The sequence below is a fragment of the Geotrypetes seraphini genome, chromosome 3, assembly GCF_902459505.1.
Source record: "Geotrypetes seraphini chromosome 3, aGeoSer1.1, whole genome shotgun sequence".
Classification (NCBI taxonomy): Eukaryota; Metazoa; Chordata; class Amphibia; order Gymnophiona; family Dermophiidae; genus Geotrypetes; species Geotrypetes seraphini.
In genome coordinates, this window is record NC_047086.1 from 292259725 (window position 1) to 292279423 (window position 19699).

A 19699-nucleotide genomic window follows, 5' to 3' on the forward strand; every position below is an offset into this window, starting at 1 on the left:
CAAAGGCTTTGTAAATTATATCCAGTGCACTTCCTCTCTGGTCACCCAGTCAAAGAATTCAATCAGATTCATTTGGCACAATTTACTTTTAGTAAAGCCATGTTGTCTTGGATCTTATAACCCATTAGATTTTAGGAATTTCACTATTCTCTCCTTCAGCAAAGCTTCCATTATTTTTCCAGTAACCGAAGTGAGTCTTACTGGCCTGTAGCTTCCTCCTTCATCTTTGCAACTACTTTTGTGAATAGGAACCACATCTGCTCTTCACCAATCACATTGGACCACTCCTGTCTCCAGGGATTTATTGAACAAATCTTTAAGTGGAGCTGCCAAAACCTCAGCTCCCTCAATATCCTTTATTTATTTATTTGATTTTTTTAACCCACCCTCCTCAGAATGCTCAGAACGGATTACAATATTACATAGGGTTAGAGCAGCGGTCTCAAACACTCAGCCCACGGGTCGCATGCGGCTCTCCAGGTGCTCTTTCACAACATCAGAGAGGCTTCAGGCGCAGATCTCGCGAGGAGCCGCCACCCGCGGCTTTGAACGGAACGATCAACTGAGCCGGCCAGACACGCTACTGCTCCAAAAGGAAGGGAAGGGGGAAGAGAAATGGTTCTGCTGCATAGGAAAGGGGGACTCTAGGGAAATGCTGCTGCTGCTGTTGTACAGGGAAAAGGAGAGGGAGGGAAAGGGGAAGAGAAATGCTTCTGCTCCACAGGAAAGGGGGAAGGGAAATGCTGCTTCTGTTGCTGCTGCACCCAATTGGGGAAAGAGAGGGAAGGAAGACAAGGGAGAGGAGAGGAACAAGAGAAGCCAAGTTCATGGGAGGGAGGGAAGGAAAGGAGATATCAGACCATGGAGGGGGAGGGAGAGATGCCAGTGCATGGGGGAAGGAAGGAGGGAGGGAGAGAAAGGAAGGAAAGAGATGCCAGACCATGGAAATAGGACGGAAGGAGAGAGATAGGAAGGGAAGGTAAGACATGGAAACATAGATTTTGAAAAGAAAGCAGAAAAATTGAACATTAAGTTAATGCCAAAGATGGATGTAAGGCAGAAAGTGAAGACGGAGAGAAAAACAGTCAAAGGACAAGAAGGCCCTGGAAACATAGTTGAAAGCACAGAAAATAAAGTCACCAGACAACAAAGGTAGAGAAAATGATTTTATTTTCAATATAGTGATTGAAATATGTCAGTTTTGAGAAAGAAAAGATATTAAACTTTAAATGTGAGGGCTGCAGAAAAAAATAGAGTACTTGGAGGGCCACAGGAAAAATAGTTAATGTCTTATTAAAGAAATGACAATTTTGCATAAGGTAAAACTCTTTATAGTTTATATATCTTTCCTTTTAACTGTTAAAGGAAAGTTTTATAAACTATAAAGAGTTGTACCTCATGCAAAATTGTCATTTCTTTAATAAGGCATTAACTATTTTTTCTGCGGCCCTCCAAGTACCTACAAATTCAAAATGTGGCCCCACAAAGGGTTTGAGTTTGAGACCACTGGGTTAGAGTTAACACTCATAGGGTTACACTAACATAGGGTACTCTGAAGAAAGCCACAGCATGATGGCTGAAACTTCGGTTCTACCTTCTGAAGACACGGCGAGACCCATAAAACAGCAACAATCTTGACGCCAACCGCGAAAGCCTAAGAAAACATGAAACCATTTCATTGATAGTTTCTCAGGAAGAGCATAAAATGAGCAGTGTTGAGTCAGACCAAGGATCCATGAAGCTAAGCATCCTGTCTCCCATAGTAGCCATTCCAAGTCACTAGGAAATGTAGATCCCAAAAATAGCGTCACTCCTTACAGCTCACTTTTCCAGGATAAACAATGGCTTTCCCAAATCTACTTGCTAATAATAGTTTACTGTGGTGTTTTACTCTAAGTACTTTTCACATCCCTTTCAAACCCAACCATGCTAGATGTCATGATAACATCCTCCAGCAAGAAATTCCATGCTTGCTTGTTCATTGTGTGAAAAATGCTTTCTTCAGATTGCTGTAAATCTGCTATATGTCATATTACTATTTGAAGGCATAAATAACCATTCTCTGCTAACCTGTTCCACTCATTCATGATTTTCTAAATTTCTATCATACCCCTTCTCAGTTATTTCTTTTCTGAGCTGTAGAACCCCAACCTTTATATCCTATCTTAATTCAGGAGCCATTCCTTTTACTTTGTGTTAGCTGTCCTTTTCTGGACTATTTTTAGTGCCACTATGGAGTTGATATTTAAAGTGATTCAGCTGGCCAGAAACAGCTCCTGGCTGGGAAAAAAATCACTTATGCAACGCTATTTGCTGATATTCAGCACCATTAGTGCTGCTGAATATCCCCACAGACCATTAAGCTCAAAGCCATCTATTTGGGGACGGTCCAAAGGATGGAGTTGGCACTTATGAGGTTAAGTGCTGATATCCAGCACTCAACTTCCTCCATTATCATTTTTTTTAAACAAATGACAATAGGCTTGACTGAATTCTCTTAAGATCACCAAGAGTGTATCTAGAACATATCTTAATTTGCAGATGTGTGCATACTATCTCACTTACAATGCTTATGATATGGCCTCCTCGTCTGCAATAGTGGCCATATGTGTGAGAGACTTGGGGAAGATAAGGAACATCTGCAGGGCAGTATATTAGTCTAGCCGATAATATGTTTGGTGTCAAGGTAAAGATTAGTGTCTCAGAGATATTTCAACTTGTCGGATGCGGACTGGAATGTTCTGTCTGCAGAATCGGAAAGAAGTAGGGAGACAAATGGTAACGGAATGCTCAGACAAATGGTGAAGGAACCCTCGAGGGAAAAAGTGATATTGGATCTGGTCCTCACAAACAGAGAGAGTATCTCTAATGTTTAAGTGGATGCTCACCTGGGAAGTAGAGATCATCAAACGGTTTGGTTCGATATAACAGCTAAAATGGAGAGCAGCCACACGATACTTAAAGTCCTAGATTTCAAACGTATGGACTTTAATAAAATGGGAGAGTGCCTGAAGAAAGAGCTGTTAGGATGTGAGGACATAAGAGAAGTGGAAAAACAGTGGTCTAAGCTGAAAGGAGTGATAAAAATGGCTACGGATCTTTATGTGATGAAAATAAATAAAATCAAGAGAAAAAGTAAATCGATATGGTTCTCCAAACTAGTGGCGGAGAAAATAAAGGCAAGAGAGTTGGCGTTCCTGAAATATTTTAAAAAACCTAAGAAGAAGAGTACAGAAAGGACTACTGGGTAAAACTCAAAGAAGCCCAGAGAGAGATACGTCTGGCGAAAGCGGAAGAACAAATGGCTAAAAATGTAAAAAAAAAAAGGGAGACAAACACATTTCTGATATATTCGTGAAAGGAGGAAAATGAAAAATGGAATTGTTAAACTAAAAGGTGCTGGGAACCGATATGTGGAGAGTGATGAGGAAAAAGCAAACGTGCTAAACAAATACTTCTGTTGTGTATTCATAGAAGAAAATCCTGGAGAAGGACTGAGATTGTCTGGCAAAGTAACATGAGAAAATGGAGTAGATTCTGCGCTATTCATGGAGGAAAGTGTTTATGAACAACTTGAAAAACTGAAGGTGGACAAAGCGATGGGACCGGACGGGATCCATCCCAAGATACTGAGGGAGCTCAGAGAGGTTCTGGCATGTCCTATTAAAGACTTATTCAACAAATCTCTGGAGACGGGAGTGGTTCCTGGGGATTGGAGGAGAGTTGATATGGTCCCTATTCACAAAAGTAGTCACAGAGATGAAGCGGGAAACTACAGGCCAGTAAGTCTCACTTTGGTTGTTGGAAAAATAATGGAAGTGCTGCTGAAAGAAAGGATAGTGAACTTCCTAGAATCTAATGGGATCCGAGGCAACATGGCTTTACAAAAGATAAATCGTGCCAAACGAACCTGATTGAATTTTTTGATTGGGTGACCAGAGAACTGGATCGAGGACATATGCTTGATGTAATTTACTTAGATTTCAGCAAAGCCTTTGATACGGTTCCTCATAGGAGGCTCTTGAACAAACCTGAAGGGCTGAAGTTAGAACCCAAACTGGTGAACTGGATTAGAAACTGGCTGTTGGACAGATGCCAAAGGGTGGTGGTTAATGGAAGTTGCTCGGAGAAATGAAAAGTGAGTAATGGAGTCCTTCAGGGTTCGGTTCTGGGGACCAATCCTGTTCAATGTTTTTGTGAATGACATTGCTGAAGGGTTAGAAGGAAAAGTTTGCCTTTTTGCAAATGATACCAAGATTTGCAACAGAGTAGACACCGAGGAGGGAGTGGTAAATATGAAAAAGGATCTGCAAAAGTTAGAGGAATGGTCTATTATCTGGCAACTAAAATTCAATCTGAAGAAATGCAGAGTAATGTATTTGGGGATTAATTATCGGAAGGAACCGTATAGGCTGGGAGGTGAGAGGCTGATATGCACGGACGGGGAGAGGGACCTTGGGGTGATAGTGTCCGAACATATACAGGTGAAAAAATAGTGCGACAAGGCGGTGGCTGCTTCAAGAAGGATGCTGGGCTGTATAAAGAGAGGTGTAGCCAGTAGAAGGAAGAAGGTATTGATGCCCTTTTACAGGTCGTTGGTGAGGCCCCACTTGGAGTATTGTGTTCAGTTTTGGAGACCGTATCTAGCGAAGGACATAAGAAGACTTGAAGCGGTCCAGAGGAGGGCAATGAAAATGATAGGAGGTTTGCGCCAGAAACCGTATCAGGAGAGACTGGATGCCCTGAATATGTAAACCCTAGAGGAATGGAGGGACAGGGGAGATATGATTCCAAACATTCAAATACTTGAAAGGTATTAACGTAGAACAAAATCTTTTCCAGAGAAAGGAAAATGGTAAAACCAGAGGACATAATTTGAGGTTGAGGGGTGGTAGACTCAAGAGCAATATAAGGAAATTCTTCTTTATGGAGAGGGTGGTGGATGCCTGGAATGCGCTCCTGAGAGAGTTGGCGGAGTTCAAAAAAGCATGGGATGAACACAGAGGATGCAGAATCAGAAAATAATAGTAAATATTGAAGAACTAAGACCAGTACTGGGCAGACTTGCACGGTATGTGTCTGAATATGGCTTTTTGGTTGAGGATGGGCTGGGGAGGGCTTCAATGGCTGGGAGGGTGTAAATGGGCTGGAGTGAGCTTTAACTGAGACTTCAGCAGTTGAAACCCAAGCACAGTATCGGGTAGAGCTATGGATTCTTGCCCAGAAATAGCTAAGAAGAAAAAAAAATTAAATTGAATCAGGTTAGGCAGACTGGATGATCTTTATCTGCCGTCATCTACTATGTTACTAAAGACAATCATTTCATCATCCATGAGTTTTTGTGTGTCTTCTGCACAATACTTGCAATTTCATGTACCTCAAAAGCCTTTCAGTAAAAAGCTTTAACAGAATTTCTAGCAGTTTTATCATCAGAGAAAGTGCCATCCCTATTCCATGGCTTCTACCAATGCCAACCAACTCAGTCTTTTGCTCAATGTCAGAGACTGAGGGAGCGGGAAACTCAAACAATTGCCCAGGCAACAGAGTGTGGCACAGTTGTTAAAGCTACAGCCTCAGCACCCTGAGGTTGTGGGTTCAAACCCACACTGCTCCTTGTAACCATTGGCAAGTCACTTAATCCTTCTATTGCTCCAGGTACATTAGATAGATTGTGAGCTCACTGGGACAGACGGAAAAATGCTTGAGTACCGGAATAAATTCATGTAAACCGTTTTGAACTCCCTTGGGAGAATGTTATAGAAAATTGAATGAATGCATAAATAAATAAACTACAGAGCAAGAGTTCAAGTTTCAGTTCCCTCGTTCCATGTCATTTGGTGAAAGTGTAGGGGATTAGGGGAGAGATATGGAGGCAGTCTAGTACAGCAGTATTAGGTGAGAGACATTTCAGGGGAGTCCCCTGCTTTGCAGAAAGGGAATCCCCAATTGAGCTGGCACTCACCACTAGGATAAGTCCCAGCATATTATGAGGGTGGAGGCCAGCATTTATTCCTCGTGGCTAGCTCCAATTTCAGGTGACTGCAGGAAGACTGTTTCAGCTGCATATGAAGGTTTCAGTAAAAGCCCTGGAGGTGACAAGTTCTTACAGTAGTCAGAAGTTGTGCTGACGGGATCTGTGGCATATTATGGCTTGCACATGTACCTCAAGGGCCATCTATGGAACACAGGATTCTGGTGGGGGCTTCAGGAAGAAGTGCCCAAGCTGTTTAGCTCTACAGTTTATGAGTGAGAATACATTTGCTACGCCTGGTTCGCCTCTCCTAACACCCACAGTTCTGCTTGGGTCATGAGTAGTTGAACTGGGGCTCTCAGACTTGCAGATTTCTGGGTTGAGATTAAACCAGATTTAAAAAAAAAAAAAAGTTCCTTTTCATTATGGTAGCTTCTCCTGGCCCTCTATCTGTGCACCTGTATTGGTTTGAGACAAGCTGGCTGTAGTTACACTTAAGATATGGAATCCTAGTCAGATCAGCAGTTACCTTGGGGCCATCTTGCATCAACTCCATCTCTCTTATCTGTACCTTTCTCTACTGCAAACTCCAGACTATGTTTCTTCTCCCCCTTGCTACACCATATACCTGGAACAGACTGCCTGAGTCAGTACATCAAGCTCCATCCCTGGCAGTATTCAAATCTAGACTAGAGAATGACAAGGGGACAAATTTTTCCACGTCCCTGCGTGAACTCATTTTCCCGTCCCTGCGGGAACTCATTTTCCCGTCCCATCCCCACGATTTCTTTTCCTGTCCCTGCCCCATTCCCGCAAGCTCTGTCCACATCTGTACAAGCCTTAAATACTTTAAAATCTTAAGTGTTCGAGGCTTGTGCTGTTAAGGCAGAGCTTACAGGAGTGGGTCAGGGACAGCAACAAAATTCGCAGGGATGTGGAAATTAAGTTCCTTCAGGGACAGGGTTAAATTTGTCCCTGTGTCATTTTCTAATCTAGACTAAAAGCCCACCTTTTCAATGTTGCATTTAACTCCTAACTCCCACTCACTTTTATATTATTCATGCTTGAGAAACTCCCTAACCCCCCCCCCCCCCACACACACACACACACACCTGTCCTGTTTGTCTGTTTGATTATATTGTAAGCTCTACTGAGCAGGGACTATCCCAGAGAAATAGAAGCACCAACCACTTTTCTTCCTAATACCACCTTGGAACCAAGTACTCGGCTAACCACTAATGACTGCAACAGACTCTTATCTACCTTATGACATCTTATTGAATCCTCTAGCTCTCTAGTTGTAAATATTCTCCCCTTAAAGTTCACTCAGTGTACCTCCAGCATCTCCGCTGAGTTGTGCCAAACTACCTTTTAATTGCATAATACGATATCTATCTCAAAGAATCCCAAAGGTCTTAATGTATCTCTAATACATCCTTGAACTGTAATGACTATCCATACCTGTACTGTAATGCATATCTAATTCTCCAATTGTACTGTAAGTCACCTTGAACCTCTGTAGGCATAGCGTGACTCATAAATTCCATATGAGATTAGATTAGACTTGAATGTTTTAATGTACCATATCATACCAACTCTTGTATCCTGCAAATGTCAGCTAGGAATCATTGCGGTTTACACAATATTAGAATTGCTACAGAGACATAGATATTATAGAGATTGCTTGGAAGATATCATGCAGGGGACTGCATGGGAATGGGTCAATGCATTGAGGAAAAAAGGTGAGTTTTCAGTGCTTTCCTGAATTGGAAGTATGTGGGTGTTTGTCGAAGACTGCCAGATTAGTAGTAGAAATGTGCGCTCACAACAGAGATGATATCCCCAGTCATATACACCATTCTCCTTCCCCTTCTAAGACAGAGCTGATAGCCTAATTACAGAACTGAGGTATCCTGTTGGGATGTGGGACTTGTGTGAATATCGCTATGTAACATGATTTTTGTTTCTGTTATATAATGTAATTTCCTAATTGTTCATGCCTAAAAAGTATACAAAATGTTTGTTTTTCCCATAAAACTTTGCTTTTATGACCAGGATAGTCAAATTTTACAGTTTACCTTTTGAAAAAGTGAAAACACTGAATTTTCATCTTTTCATTCTATAAAGTCATAAAAAGCAACATATGAATCGTAATTAACATGTATTTATATTGAAGCTATATAAAGATGACCACAAAAGATTTAGAAGTGAATAGTTTTTTGAGATTTGCGATTATATTGTAAGTCACTTTCATGAATCGGTACCCTGATGTCTTCCATCATGTTCTCATTATATTTGTCCTTGGTACTGGTGTTCAAAGTCCTGTATATCCTGGTGAAGGCACTCATCTTGCTCCTCTGCATATGCTCCCATATTCTCCTTGAATGTGTCAAAATGAGCATCAAGGACATGGACTTTGAGAGACATCAAACAGCCCATTTTACTGTAATTCTTCACCATATTCACAACCAACTCTATGTAATTTTTGGCCTTGTGATTACCCTGGAAGCTCTGAACCATTGTGACAAACCTGTTCCAATCTGCTTTCTCCTTCCTAGCTTCTTGGGTTATTCCTTGCACTCCAGGATCTTCTTTATCTGTGGTCCAATGAAGATGCCATTTTTGACCTCAGACAGATTAGGGAAGATATATTGAAGGTACTTGAAGGCTGTTGACTCCTTATCTAGGATTCTAACAAATTGTTTCATTAAGTGCAATTTGATGTGCAGTGGTAGTATCAGTGCTTTCCAAGGGTCCACCAGTGGTTTCCATTTGACGTTTTGTCCCCACAGAGAACTCTGTCCACTGTGGCCAGTCCTACCTTTGGTAGAGTGCCTTTGTGTCCCTGCTGTCCCAAAAAGCAGATATAGCAGGGAAACTTTATAAAACCGCCTTGGAGATCCATTAGGAGTGCCATTTTGAAGCCTTCCTGTCACTCTTCATACTTCAAGTCACCTAGAAAGGTTGAGGTGCACTGAGTGATCCAATGAAAGAGACAGATACTTCTTTGCGTTATAGAGCAGCACGACTATGATGCTCCTGGATGATCTGTCAATGAAAAGATGCCACTCTTTCAGATTACAGGTGATTCCAATTGCCTCAAACAGATTGGTCACATTGTGGCAGAAGCAGAGCCCATCTTGATGAGTGGAGGAGGATAAAGCTTGGTAACGCTTCCTCTGATCTGTGACCTTCACACTTTCATCCAACAAGTTCCACTACTTGAGCCTAGATTTCAGAAGCTTGGCATTGGACTTGGTGAGACCAAGATCTCTGATCAAGTCGTTGAGGTCTTTTTGGTTTCTGTGGTATGGGTTTATCTCATCAGCTGCACCACTGATATTGTAAAACTGGATCTACAACTTCTCTTGCACTCTCTGACTTCTCTCTTCTGAAGACAGCTGCACTCTCTCTGGAGGAGTTCAGGGCAATGTGACACTGGGGTGAAGGATGAAGGAATGCCCGAATATGTGACTGTAGATGCATGCTTGCCAGTTTGATGTTTGGAATAGTCTACCAAGCTGAAGTAGTAGTTGCTTGAGTGGTCATTGGGTTCCTTCCAAATTCTTGGGATAACCAACTTCATGGCTCTCTTTTCCCCTAAATACCTTCCTGTAGAAGAACAAAATGAAATTCTAATAATGAAAACAATAACTTTTTCACCTATGACTAATGTGTACAAGATTCTCGCATTTAAAATTTCATTTAAAATTTTAAAATGTAAATATTTTTAAAAATTGAACATTCTAACAAACTTTATAGCAGAATATTCTGCCTTCCTAGTGAGAAACAAAATTGTCATACCTTTGAGAGGTTTTCTTTTTGTTTTTTTTTGCAGTGCTTGCATGTGAAGTGAGGTACCCAAGGTTTGTCTTGATCCCCAATAGGCATTGCACATCTTAGTTGATGCTTCTATGGAGTACTTTTCCCTCTTATCTTGATAAATTTGCCGCATACATAGCAAAATGCAGCTGCCAGATGTTAACAGACTCTATGCAGATATGTTACCACTTTGAGGTGGTACTAAACTTGGCTGATGGCCTTAAAGTCTCTATAGTTATACTACTATTTTATAAAAGTTTTAGAAAGTTTTTGAATTTACTCTAAGGGTCCCTTTTTCTAAGGCCTATGGTCAAAATTAGGGCAAAAAAGATACATTTCACAGTATCAATGTTCTGGTCACAAAAGCAAAGTTTGATAGTCTACATCAGGGGTGTCCAATGTCGGTCCTCGAGGGCCGCAATCCAGTCGGGTTTTCAGGATTTCCCCAATGAATATGCATGAGATCTATTAGCATACAATGAAAGCAGTGCATGCAAATAGACCTCATGTATATTCATTGGGGAAATCCTGAAAATCCGACTGGACTGCGGCCCTCGAGGACCGACATTGGACACCCCTGGTCTACATAATCTGTTCAGTTTGATCTGAGTAGTGCCTTTGACCTTGTAGATCATAAAAAATTGTTGGAAAGCCTGGATAAAGTTCTAAATTGTTTCCGAGGTTTTCTTTTTTCATGTAGCTATCAGGTGTACTCTAATAACGACTGTTCCTACAGCTGGAGTAATCAATGTGGTGTCCCGCAAGGCTTCCCTTTGTCTCCTCTTTAATGTTTACCTATCTTCCTTGGGAATCAAACTCTCTGAATTAGGGATTAAGTTGTTCAATTACGTCGACGACATAATTGTTTTGATCCCAGTTTCAACGTCACTCAGATCAGTCATATAATATCTGACATTTTTTCAATAATTGAACAGTGGATGGCCGAATATAAACTAAAACTCAACCAAGAAAAGACAAAATTTTTATATGCTTCCCCATCTCAAACCACCGTTGAAACAACATTAACAGCAAATGCAATAATTTATAAAGTTCTCCCTATTATTAAAATCTTAGGTATTATTCTGGATTATAATTTAACAATGAAAAATGCCCTGGTGCGCAAATGTTTCCATAATTTATGGAAACTGTGTACCATAATATCATATTTTGTCGTTTCATCATTCAGATTGCTTGTTCAATCCCTGATTTTGAATCAGTTAGGTTATTGTAACATAGTTTACCTGGCTAGTACTCCAAAACATTTTCAGAGATTACGTATAATTCAGAATGCAACTGTCTGCTTGATCTTTGCATTAAAAAGATCACATTACTCCATTTATTTGTGAGCTGCATTGGTTGCCAGTGGAAGCTTAGGTGATGTTTACGCTCGATTGCATCTGTTATAAACTACAATTCGGTCTTATTCCTAGCTATCTAGTAGAGTCTTTTACTTTTGTTAGTGTAAAGCATTCAAGACAATCAGTTACATTCTTCTCATTTCCTTCTGTCAAAGGATGTCAATATAAGAAGTACCACCAACGTCTTTTAGCGTATCAAGCAGCCTCCTGGGATAAAGATTTAAATTCCTTGATTCCCACTGCTGGGTTGTATCAGCATTTCTGGAAAAACTTAAAACCTATTTGTTCACTAAATTCTTAGGTAATTTACTTTATCCATCTTGAATGTCTCCTTACCTTTGTAAACCGCATGGATCTTTCCTGTTATGCGGTATAGAGAAAGGCTTTTATGTTATGTTATGATAGCCATTTTCTATACTTTTGTGGCACAGGTAATTAAGAAATAACATTTATTATTTAGGGACAAAACAAAATAACATTTTGTTTCATAGTGTATTCAGTGGAATTTTAGTTTTTTCTAGAAAATGTTAGGAACGTATTCTGTTGTAGGTGCTGACAGATTACATTACACATGACTGATTCCCTTCTCTTTAGAGAACATATGCTAACTAAACAGGTTTGCTCTCTAAAGTCTTGGCTTTTGATACAGAATGGATTTGTTTTTGTGATTCTTGTCTAAAACATTCATTTTATTAATCTGAAATTTTGTTCTGTTTTCTTGCAAGACAAACTTCAGCTGATTTTTATTCCAATACAGGTTACAATTACAGTATCTGGAAAAGCTTAACAATCTGGTTTATTAATTTTTGCTTAGTCTGCCATCTCAGTAATATAATGGTGATAAAGTACATGTTATGTAATATACACTTTGGAAAAGTTCTGTTTATTTTTTTTTACACATCGTTCTGATAAATCTGAATAGTATTTTATTATAGGTTTGAAATACTTATTTAAATGTTGCTTTTCTTGCTTTTGGTTAGGAGCGCTTCTCTTGATGTGGAACCAATATATACCTTCAGAGCTCACAGGTAATTAAATGAACTTGAATATATATATGCTTAATAGCTTCACTTCAGATTTATAATTGCACACAAGTTGGTGTTTGTGGAATAACTGGTCAGAAATTTTTATTTTTCTATTTACTACTTCTATGTTGTATCACATTACTTCTAATTACAGTGCATTAAAATTCACTGTAATGAGATGTAGTGCAGTTCTAGCAAAGAGTATTGATGTGGGCCAGATTCTTTAAATGACACCGTTATCGGCAGCCACCTTAAAAAATCGCATGTTAATCACGCAACAGTGCCATTTTGAGAATTGCAGCTACATGAAAGGTAAGCGCCAGAAATATAGGGCAGGGTTTTAAAAGCCTACATTTCTGGCACCTACCTTTTACGTGAATTGATTCTAAGGAGTCACCTAATGGTGCCTAAGCCACTTCTGGCGTTAACCATGCCTACAGTGACCTTAAGTGTCACAAGGTGCCTCCTTAGACAGGACAATGGCGCTATTTGGCGCTGTCAGTTATTGCACTAATTGAACCAATTAAGTTAGATGACGATAGGGTGCCTGTTGCCATCTAACGGCACAGTTTTGAGAATCCAGGTCTGTATAGATTTTGATACTACTCAAAGAATCAAGCAAAAAAATACTGCAGTACATAAACTCTCCAAACACAAGTAGAACCTCAGATATCAGGTACTTATGTTTTATTTTTTATTTGTTTTATTTTCTGACTCTTCTAAAGTTACAAAACAATTTACAAAACGCATGTACTGCAGTGTTCTCCCCAGAAAATTTTTCCAGCTGGGTGGCATGAAAAAGTAGCCAGGTGGGGCGGGACGGGGAGATTTGGTGGTGGGAAAATTAAATGTGCATTATTTTTATTAGTTAATTATTATTAATTATTTTCCAGTGCTCAGGTATTGTTGGCTGTTTTCTTTTAGCCTCTTCATCACAATTTAGGGGAAGGATAAAAAGTTGGTTACAGCACAAGTAGTGACAAATCGGCATTATCAACAACAGATATTGATAATGTTGCTTTGTTCAGCACGTTATTCAGTGTGGAGAGGTGAGGGAGGCAGGGATGGGTCAGTCGGCCCTAAAATTTGCAATTTTTTCCATATTGGCAGGCAGGCTCTGCCCCTAACTCCGGCAAATATTGAGGGAGAAGTGTACTATGGGATGTATACTAGATTGTCCAGGTGATTTGCTACTCTTTAGCCTGTCAAATTGCCTCCAGGCTTTCAGAGATTTGTTTCAGTTCCTATGACTCATCACTTAATGCAACAGGCTGAAAAGCTTTACCCTGGGAGATAGGAGATTCTTTTTTCCAACTCTACACTCCACTCCTTATACCTTCTTTGCACATCCACCTCAAATACCCTCTCCTTTCCCACAGCACTCTTCTAAACACCCTCCTTAGACATAACCCATCTACTAACTCACATCCTGCTGCATACCTGTACACACTAGCACCTTTTTTTGTCCCTAACACATACATAGCCCATCTCAAAAAACTCCACTGTACTGCTGCCCCCAGAAACCCAATGTATAAATAAGAACAGCCATATTAGGTTAAACCAATGGCCCATCTAGCCCAGTATACTTTTTGCAACAGTGGCCAATCCAGGTCACAAGTACCTGGTAGAAACCCAAATAGCAGCAACATTCTATGCTACTGAGTCCAGGGCAGTGGCTTCCCCCAGGTCTGTCTCTATAGCAGACTATGGACCTTTCCTCCAGGAACTTGTCCAAACCTTTTCTAAACCCATCTACGTTAAGTGCTGTTAACACATCCTCTGACAATGAATTCCAGAGCTTAATTATTCTTTGAGTGAAAAACATATTTCCTCTTTTTTGTTTTAAAAGTATTTCCATCCATGTCCCCTCCTCTCCCTGTGGGCCTAGCATCCATGTCCCTTCCTCGCCCCCCCCCCCCCCACCTGTGATCTAGCATCCATGTCCCCACCACTCCTCCATGCAGATCTGGCCTCTCTCCTATCGAACCCCCCCCCCCCCCTCATGAGAGCTGACATACCTGCGGGCTTCCCAAGGCAGCAGTAATGGTAGTGGCCAGCCAGCAGAGGCAGTGCTGTGAAGTGGCTGCTTGCGGCTGCCGGGCCTTCCTTCTGCCACTTCACCAATCTACAAGAAGTGACACAGCAGAAGGAAGGCCCTGGTGGGACTGGTTGCAAACAGCCTGGTGATAGGGCTGCCTCTGCCAGCTGACCACCACCACTGCTGCTTCTTTAGGAGGCTCCCAGGTATGTCGGCTCTCGGGGCGGGGGGGGGTTCAGTCAGTCAGTCGAAGAGTTGGTCAGGACAGAACAGAAGGTCTGTGCAGAATTCTATGCGAATGGGAAATTCTGTGCAAATTCTGCGCTGTGCAGTTGCACAGAATTCCACTAGTGTATTCTTTGAACCTTTTCTAATTACGCTTTATCTTTATTAAGATAGGACAACCAGGACCAAAACGCAATACTCAAGGCGAGGTCACATCATACAGCAGTACAGACCTTATAATATTTTCTGTCTTATTTGCCATCCCTTTCCTTAGTAGTACATAGCATCCCAGCTGCCCCATTTCACAAACCCTCATACATTATCCTAAATACCCTCTACACATGCTCCTGCTCCAGATTCCCATATCCAAGTTCCATACATACTCTCACACCCTTTTGCTCTCTAAAGCATTGAAAACAGGACAGTCTTCACTCTATAACAAGCAACATGGTAGGCAACCGCACAACAGATGAAAGCACAGTGCCCGACAAAAGCTCAATGGGATTGGCATGTGGGATCTCTTCATGGAGGTAGTTAGGGGGTGGGCCATTAGTGTGGGCAGAATAGATGGGCAATGGCCCTTTTCTGCCGTCATGTTCTATGTTTCTATGTTTCTAATATGGCACTATAAGGGCCCCATCTTAAATGGGCATCTAGGGCTAAAATTAATTATAGCAATATCACCGGCAGTAAGTAAAAACTCATTTCCTAGTAACTAGAAAACTCAGCACATGCAAAGAAGTCATTGACATTGACAGGACTCCACAAACAAAACTTTAAAAAAACTAAACAAAAGAAACACCAGCTTCAGTATGGTACAAAATTAAATCATTCCCAAACATTTCTTTTGTGAGTTCAAGTTGCCAGTCCAAACCTAAAAATGGGCTCTTGTTCAACCCATGCTAAGGCATCATGAACACAAACACATTAGTTACTTAAAAGATCACGCAATTAACAAGTTGGTTTTAGCCATTAAGGCAATAAAGTGACGGGAAGAGGCGATGCAGTCGCCTTGAAGAAACGTCATGACAGTGAACCGAGATTAGGCCTCAATTCAGTAAAGAGAGAAAGGTTGGGTTACTCACAAAGTTAAGAGACCTCCTTCTCAGGTTTATCGCTCCTAGTGCCATCGAAAATGCGCCTGCGGACGCATTAACTTGGAAGGCACACTTAAACTTACTTTTTCTACCAGGAGCCGGGGACAAGTCTCAGGAAAGACAACGTGACTCCATCTTCCCCTGTTGAAGTGGTCTTGTTCGGAGCGCCCACTTAATCCAAATCCAGACAAAAGCAATCGAATTATACATAAACAATAGATAAAACCCAAACATATTGACAAATTAAAAAACTACAAAAAGCCTAAAATACAAACTGTGCCAGTATGTATTGCCACGAGAATGTATAATAAAAAATGGGGAGTTAGCAAAGCGAAACTGAATACGTCAAAGGCTAGCCTAGGAGAAAATGCCTAAAAGCGAACAATGAGATTGGCCTCTCTGAGGGACCATGGCCAGACTGCCAAGACTAGGGAGGGTACTAGATAACTATAGATAAGACTGCAAAAACGTAAAATCAAACAGCTATCCTAAAAGAAAAGATAAAAAAATGAACCAGTTGGGCTCAAAATAAACCAGCTAGGCTAAAAATGAAAAATGTAAATAAAAACCGCCAGATCTCTTATGGTGAGACACCAGAGAAATCAGTCAAGAAGGGTTAAGAAGGCTAGCTTGAGAAATCATACATCAGAAGAAAAGTTCATTGAAAAAATTGATTAAAACGCAAAAAGCACAAAACAGGATGCCGATCCAAAATCAGAGGCGTGGAGTGGCAAAGGCTAACAGACCGCTGTTCTACAAAAGTGGGAGAGATTTCCAATCTCTCCCGTCACAAGCAACAACCCCCACCCCACCTTAATAGCGGAAGAGATGCACATTCTTTCCTGCTGCAAACAGCAGCCCCCTACAGCGGGAGAGATGCCCACTCTCTCCTGTCTCTCCCATTCTCTCCTGCTGCCATGCACCCCCACTCCCCGAGCCTCCAACGACCCGCACCATCTTCCCCTTCCCTTGATTTGGATAGCTGACTGAAGGGATGCACCGGGGAGGAGCTTGAGGCTGATTGGCCCAGGTTGTTTAAGGCCCCTCCCATAGGAGGGTCCTTAGGCATCTGGGCCAATCAGAGCCTTAGGCTCCTCAACGATGCATAGGGGAAGGGGCCTAAGGCTGACATTGGCCCAAACACATAAGGTCCCTCCCATTGGAGGGGGACTTTGATTGGCTCAGGTTGTTTAAGTCCCCTCCCATAGGAGAGGGTCCTTAAACAACCTGGGGCATCTCAGGTTGCACTGGGAAGGAGAAAGCCCATTTTGAAGAGACGGACCAGCTGGACAGAAGGAGTAGGCATCCATCTGGTCAGCCATCTAAATCAATGCACCGGGGAGGGAGGGGGTTGCGTGGCAGGAGAGAGTAGGCATCTCTCCTGCTGCAGGGTGGGTGTTGCGTGGCAGTAGGGAGCTTGGACATCTCACCCACTGCAGGGGGGGTGTTACATGGTGTCAGGAAAGAGTGGGCATCTCTCCTGCTGCCGGAGTTTTAAACAGTGCTGTAACTGTACTGGCACCCTTGGGCCAGTTGCTGATTTTGTCACCAAAAGCCTACACCATTCATGAAGAATGGCTCGGCGACTTTGAAGAATCCACTGGAGTGCTTATTTCAATATTGAAGAGCCCATTTGCATGGCAGTGTTGGAGACTGCTAGAAAGCTTGCTAAATGCTGAGATAAACCGTTTTGGTAATCTGCCGCTAAAATTCATGCAGGCTAAACCCTTGAAAACCAGTTTAGCAACTTCGTTAAAGTTTTGAGAATCTGGCCCTTAATTGCTTGGCACCTGTCAGTTTGTAGTTTTCTACCTTACACCGATTATAAATCTGAAGAAGTTGGGGGGTAGGGGTTTGCTGTGGGGAGTGGCATCTCATTCCTTGCCTCAGGCAGTAAATTGCCTTGGATTGCCCCTGTGTACAAGTCCAGGGCATACTGAAAAAGAAAGGCTCAGTAATTAAATCTCCATTCTGTAGGCAAAATTATAATACGAGGGAACATGCCTTAATTTTCCTCTACTCTTTCAGTTTACCACTGTGTATTGTGATGCAGGATTTTTATCCTGTAGGAAAAATTTTCTGTGACTAGACTTTACCTTTATCTCACTCCATAAACAATTATTTTCTTCATTTTTTTCATTACTGGATGCTCTCTATTTGAAAGTTCTAGCATGGTTAAAGGTTAAGTTTGCCCATGTCTAGAACAAAGAGAGAAAATAAATTCATGTAAAGGTTTGAGAAATAAATTTCCAAAGCTAGGGATTAAAATGGTTTCATATGGTCCATTTAAGTGCAATCGGATCAATTTTCTCACTGCTACCATGCAAAAAGATTTGCAAGCAGTACCAAATAATTAATAAGGTTTGTTTGCAATTGGAAATAATCACTATTGCGTTTGTGATCTATGATAGTAATTTTTTTTCTTGGTTGGATATCAGGTTTTATCACTGTAGTCTTTTGGCGTTTTCAGAGGTCCAGTGTTGTGTGTGGTAATGAGCAGCAATGGTGAACAGTGTTACAGTGGAGGAACTGATGGTGTTATTCAGACCTGGAATACTCCAAATCCAAATGTGGATCCCTACGATTCTTACGGTAGGTTTGTGTCACAAGGTCAGCTTGGAAAATTTATCACAAGCCCATTAGCCTGTCTTCCATTATCATGATAGAAAAGGGCATGATAGGAAAAAGGATGAGGAAGACAAGACACTGAAGGCTACACTTTTAATGTGTAGTACAGTTTGAAAACTGCCCTGTGCAGAAATACAGTAGTCTGCTCTTCCTTATTACAGTAAAGGTTGTTATCCTGCATGCAGTATAAAATTCAATGAATTTTAAATTTCTTTCCAGGTAGGAGATAGTGCTACTTTTAATAATATGGCTTGTTGAAATTGTATTAGACTATTCTGAATTCTGCTGCTGCTTCAGCTGGCAGGTTCTCAGGATTGGTACCGAAGTAGCATTCATTTATGTGGAAGGCGCACTCAAAAATGATGCTAGTTGATTCATGCAAAACATTTGTGCTAGATTTTGGAGGTTTCTGTGGTGGCCTATGCCTCTGAGCCAGAAGTCTATTTCTACCAGGCCGGATGGGAAGAGGAAAAGGAAATACAATAGAGATGAGGCACACTAAGTAACTGCAAGAAAACATTTTATGGTTCTTTAGTGCCTGTTAGATTTGGATTGAATTGGAAACCCAAAGAAGCACAGAAAAGAATTACAGTCCATTTTAATTTGAATCACACTGTTCATCCTCAGTTACATACACATTAATTGAAGGCTTTAATTCTATACAGAATATTAAAAAAGCCAACATCATATAATTCTTCAATTTTTTTTATATTGAAAAAAAAAGTGTAATTCTTGCAAATGTCAGTTTCTTTCTTTACTTAAAGAATGGCACACAAGAAAAATAGTTATTTGCCAACTTGACACATTTAAAAATCTGTTTTCCTTTAAAATTCTCTAGATGATTGCAATGTCTACTAAAGAGGGTCTGTTAACATTCATCCATCATAAAATGTTTTAGATTTTCTTTTTTTTTTCTCAGCTGTCAGGACTATGCAGTGTTCTGTTATATCTACTCAGGAGTCTATATGTTAGATTTTCAATCCATTCCCATGAACCGGGTTTTACAGAAGTGTATCACTCAGAACTTTCAATACCTCCCATATTGCCACTGGAGTGGAGTGCCCGCTTAATTTTTTCCTTCTGCAAGCAAATTGTCAAGAGATGTTTCTGATCTGCTCTACTTAGTTTTTCTTATTTTCAGTTATAAGTTTGTTTTTTTCTGAGGCTATGGTGCCCTGAGACCCCATATTGGGGATTCTCTGCCTGGGAAAGGGCGCAAGTTCCACAGAGCCGGACTGCAGCTCTCAAGGCAAACCTTTGGGTAGATGTGTGGCACCAGTCTGCTGTGTATCACTTCAGGGCTCAAGGTCTGTTCCCCTGGGAGCCATCTTCTGAAATTTTCAAAGGCTCTGGCATAGGCTGTGGGTGCGTTAAGAACCCTCGGGGTATCAGGGAGCTAGCTATGTATTGCCGCCGCCCCCTCCCCCCAATTGTACTATGAGGTTCCTTTGGAGTGGAAGACTCAGACGGGGGTCGGTCTGAATGGCAGCCCATAGATTTCCTGGTATGGAGTCATTTCTTTGAAGTTGCTGAAG

At 41.2% G+C, this 19699-nt stretch overlaps 1 protein-coding gene across 8 annotated transcripts in view; it reads left to right on the forward strand.

The window, feature by feature from the left end:
* Window positions 1-19699, forward strand: part of STRN (striatin) — a 384728-nt gene that overhangs the window by 296893 nt on the left and 68136 nt on the right. For all 8 annotated transcript variants that reach the window (XM_033939118.1, XM_033939120.1, XM_033939119.1 and 5 more), the window contains 2 exons: window positions 12132-12179; window positions 18007-18128. In XM_033939118.1, the coding sequence (XP_033795009.1) occupies window positions 12132-12179; window positions 18007-18128 (170 nt within the window). The remainder of the gene's footprint in view (window positions 1-12131; window positions 12180-18006; window positions 18129-19699) is intronic.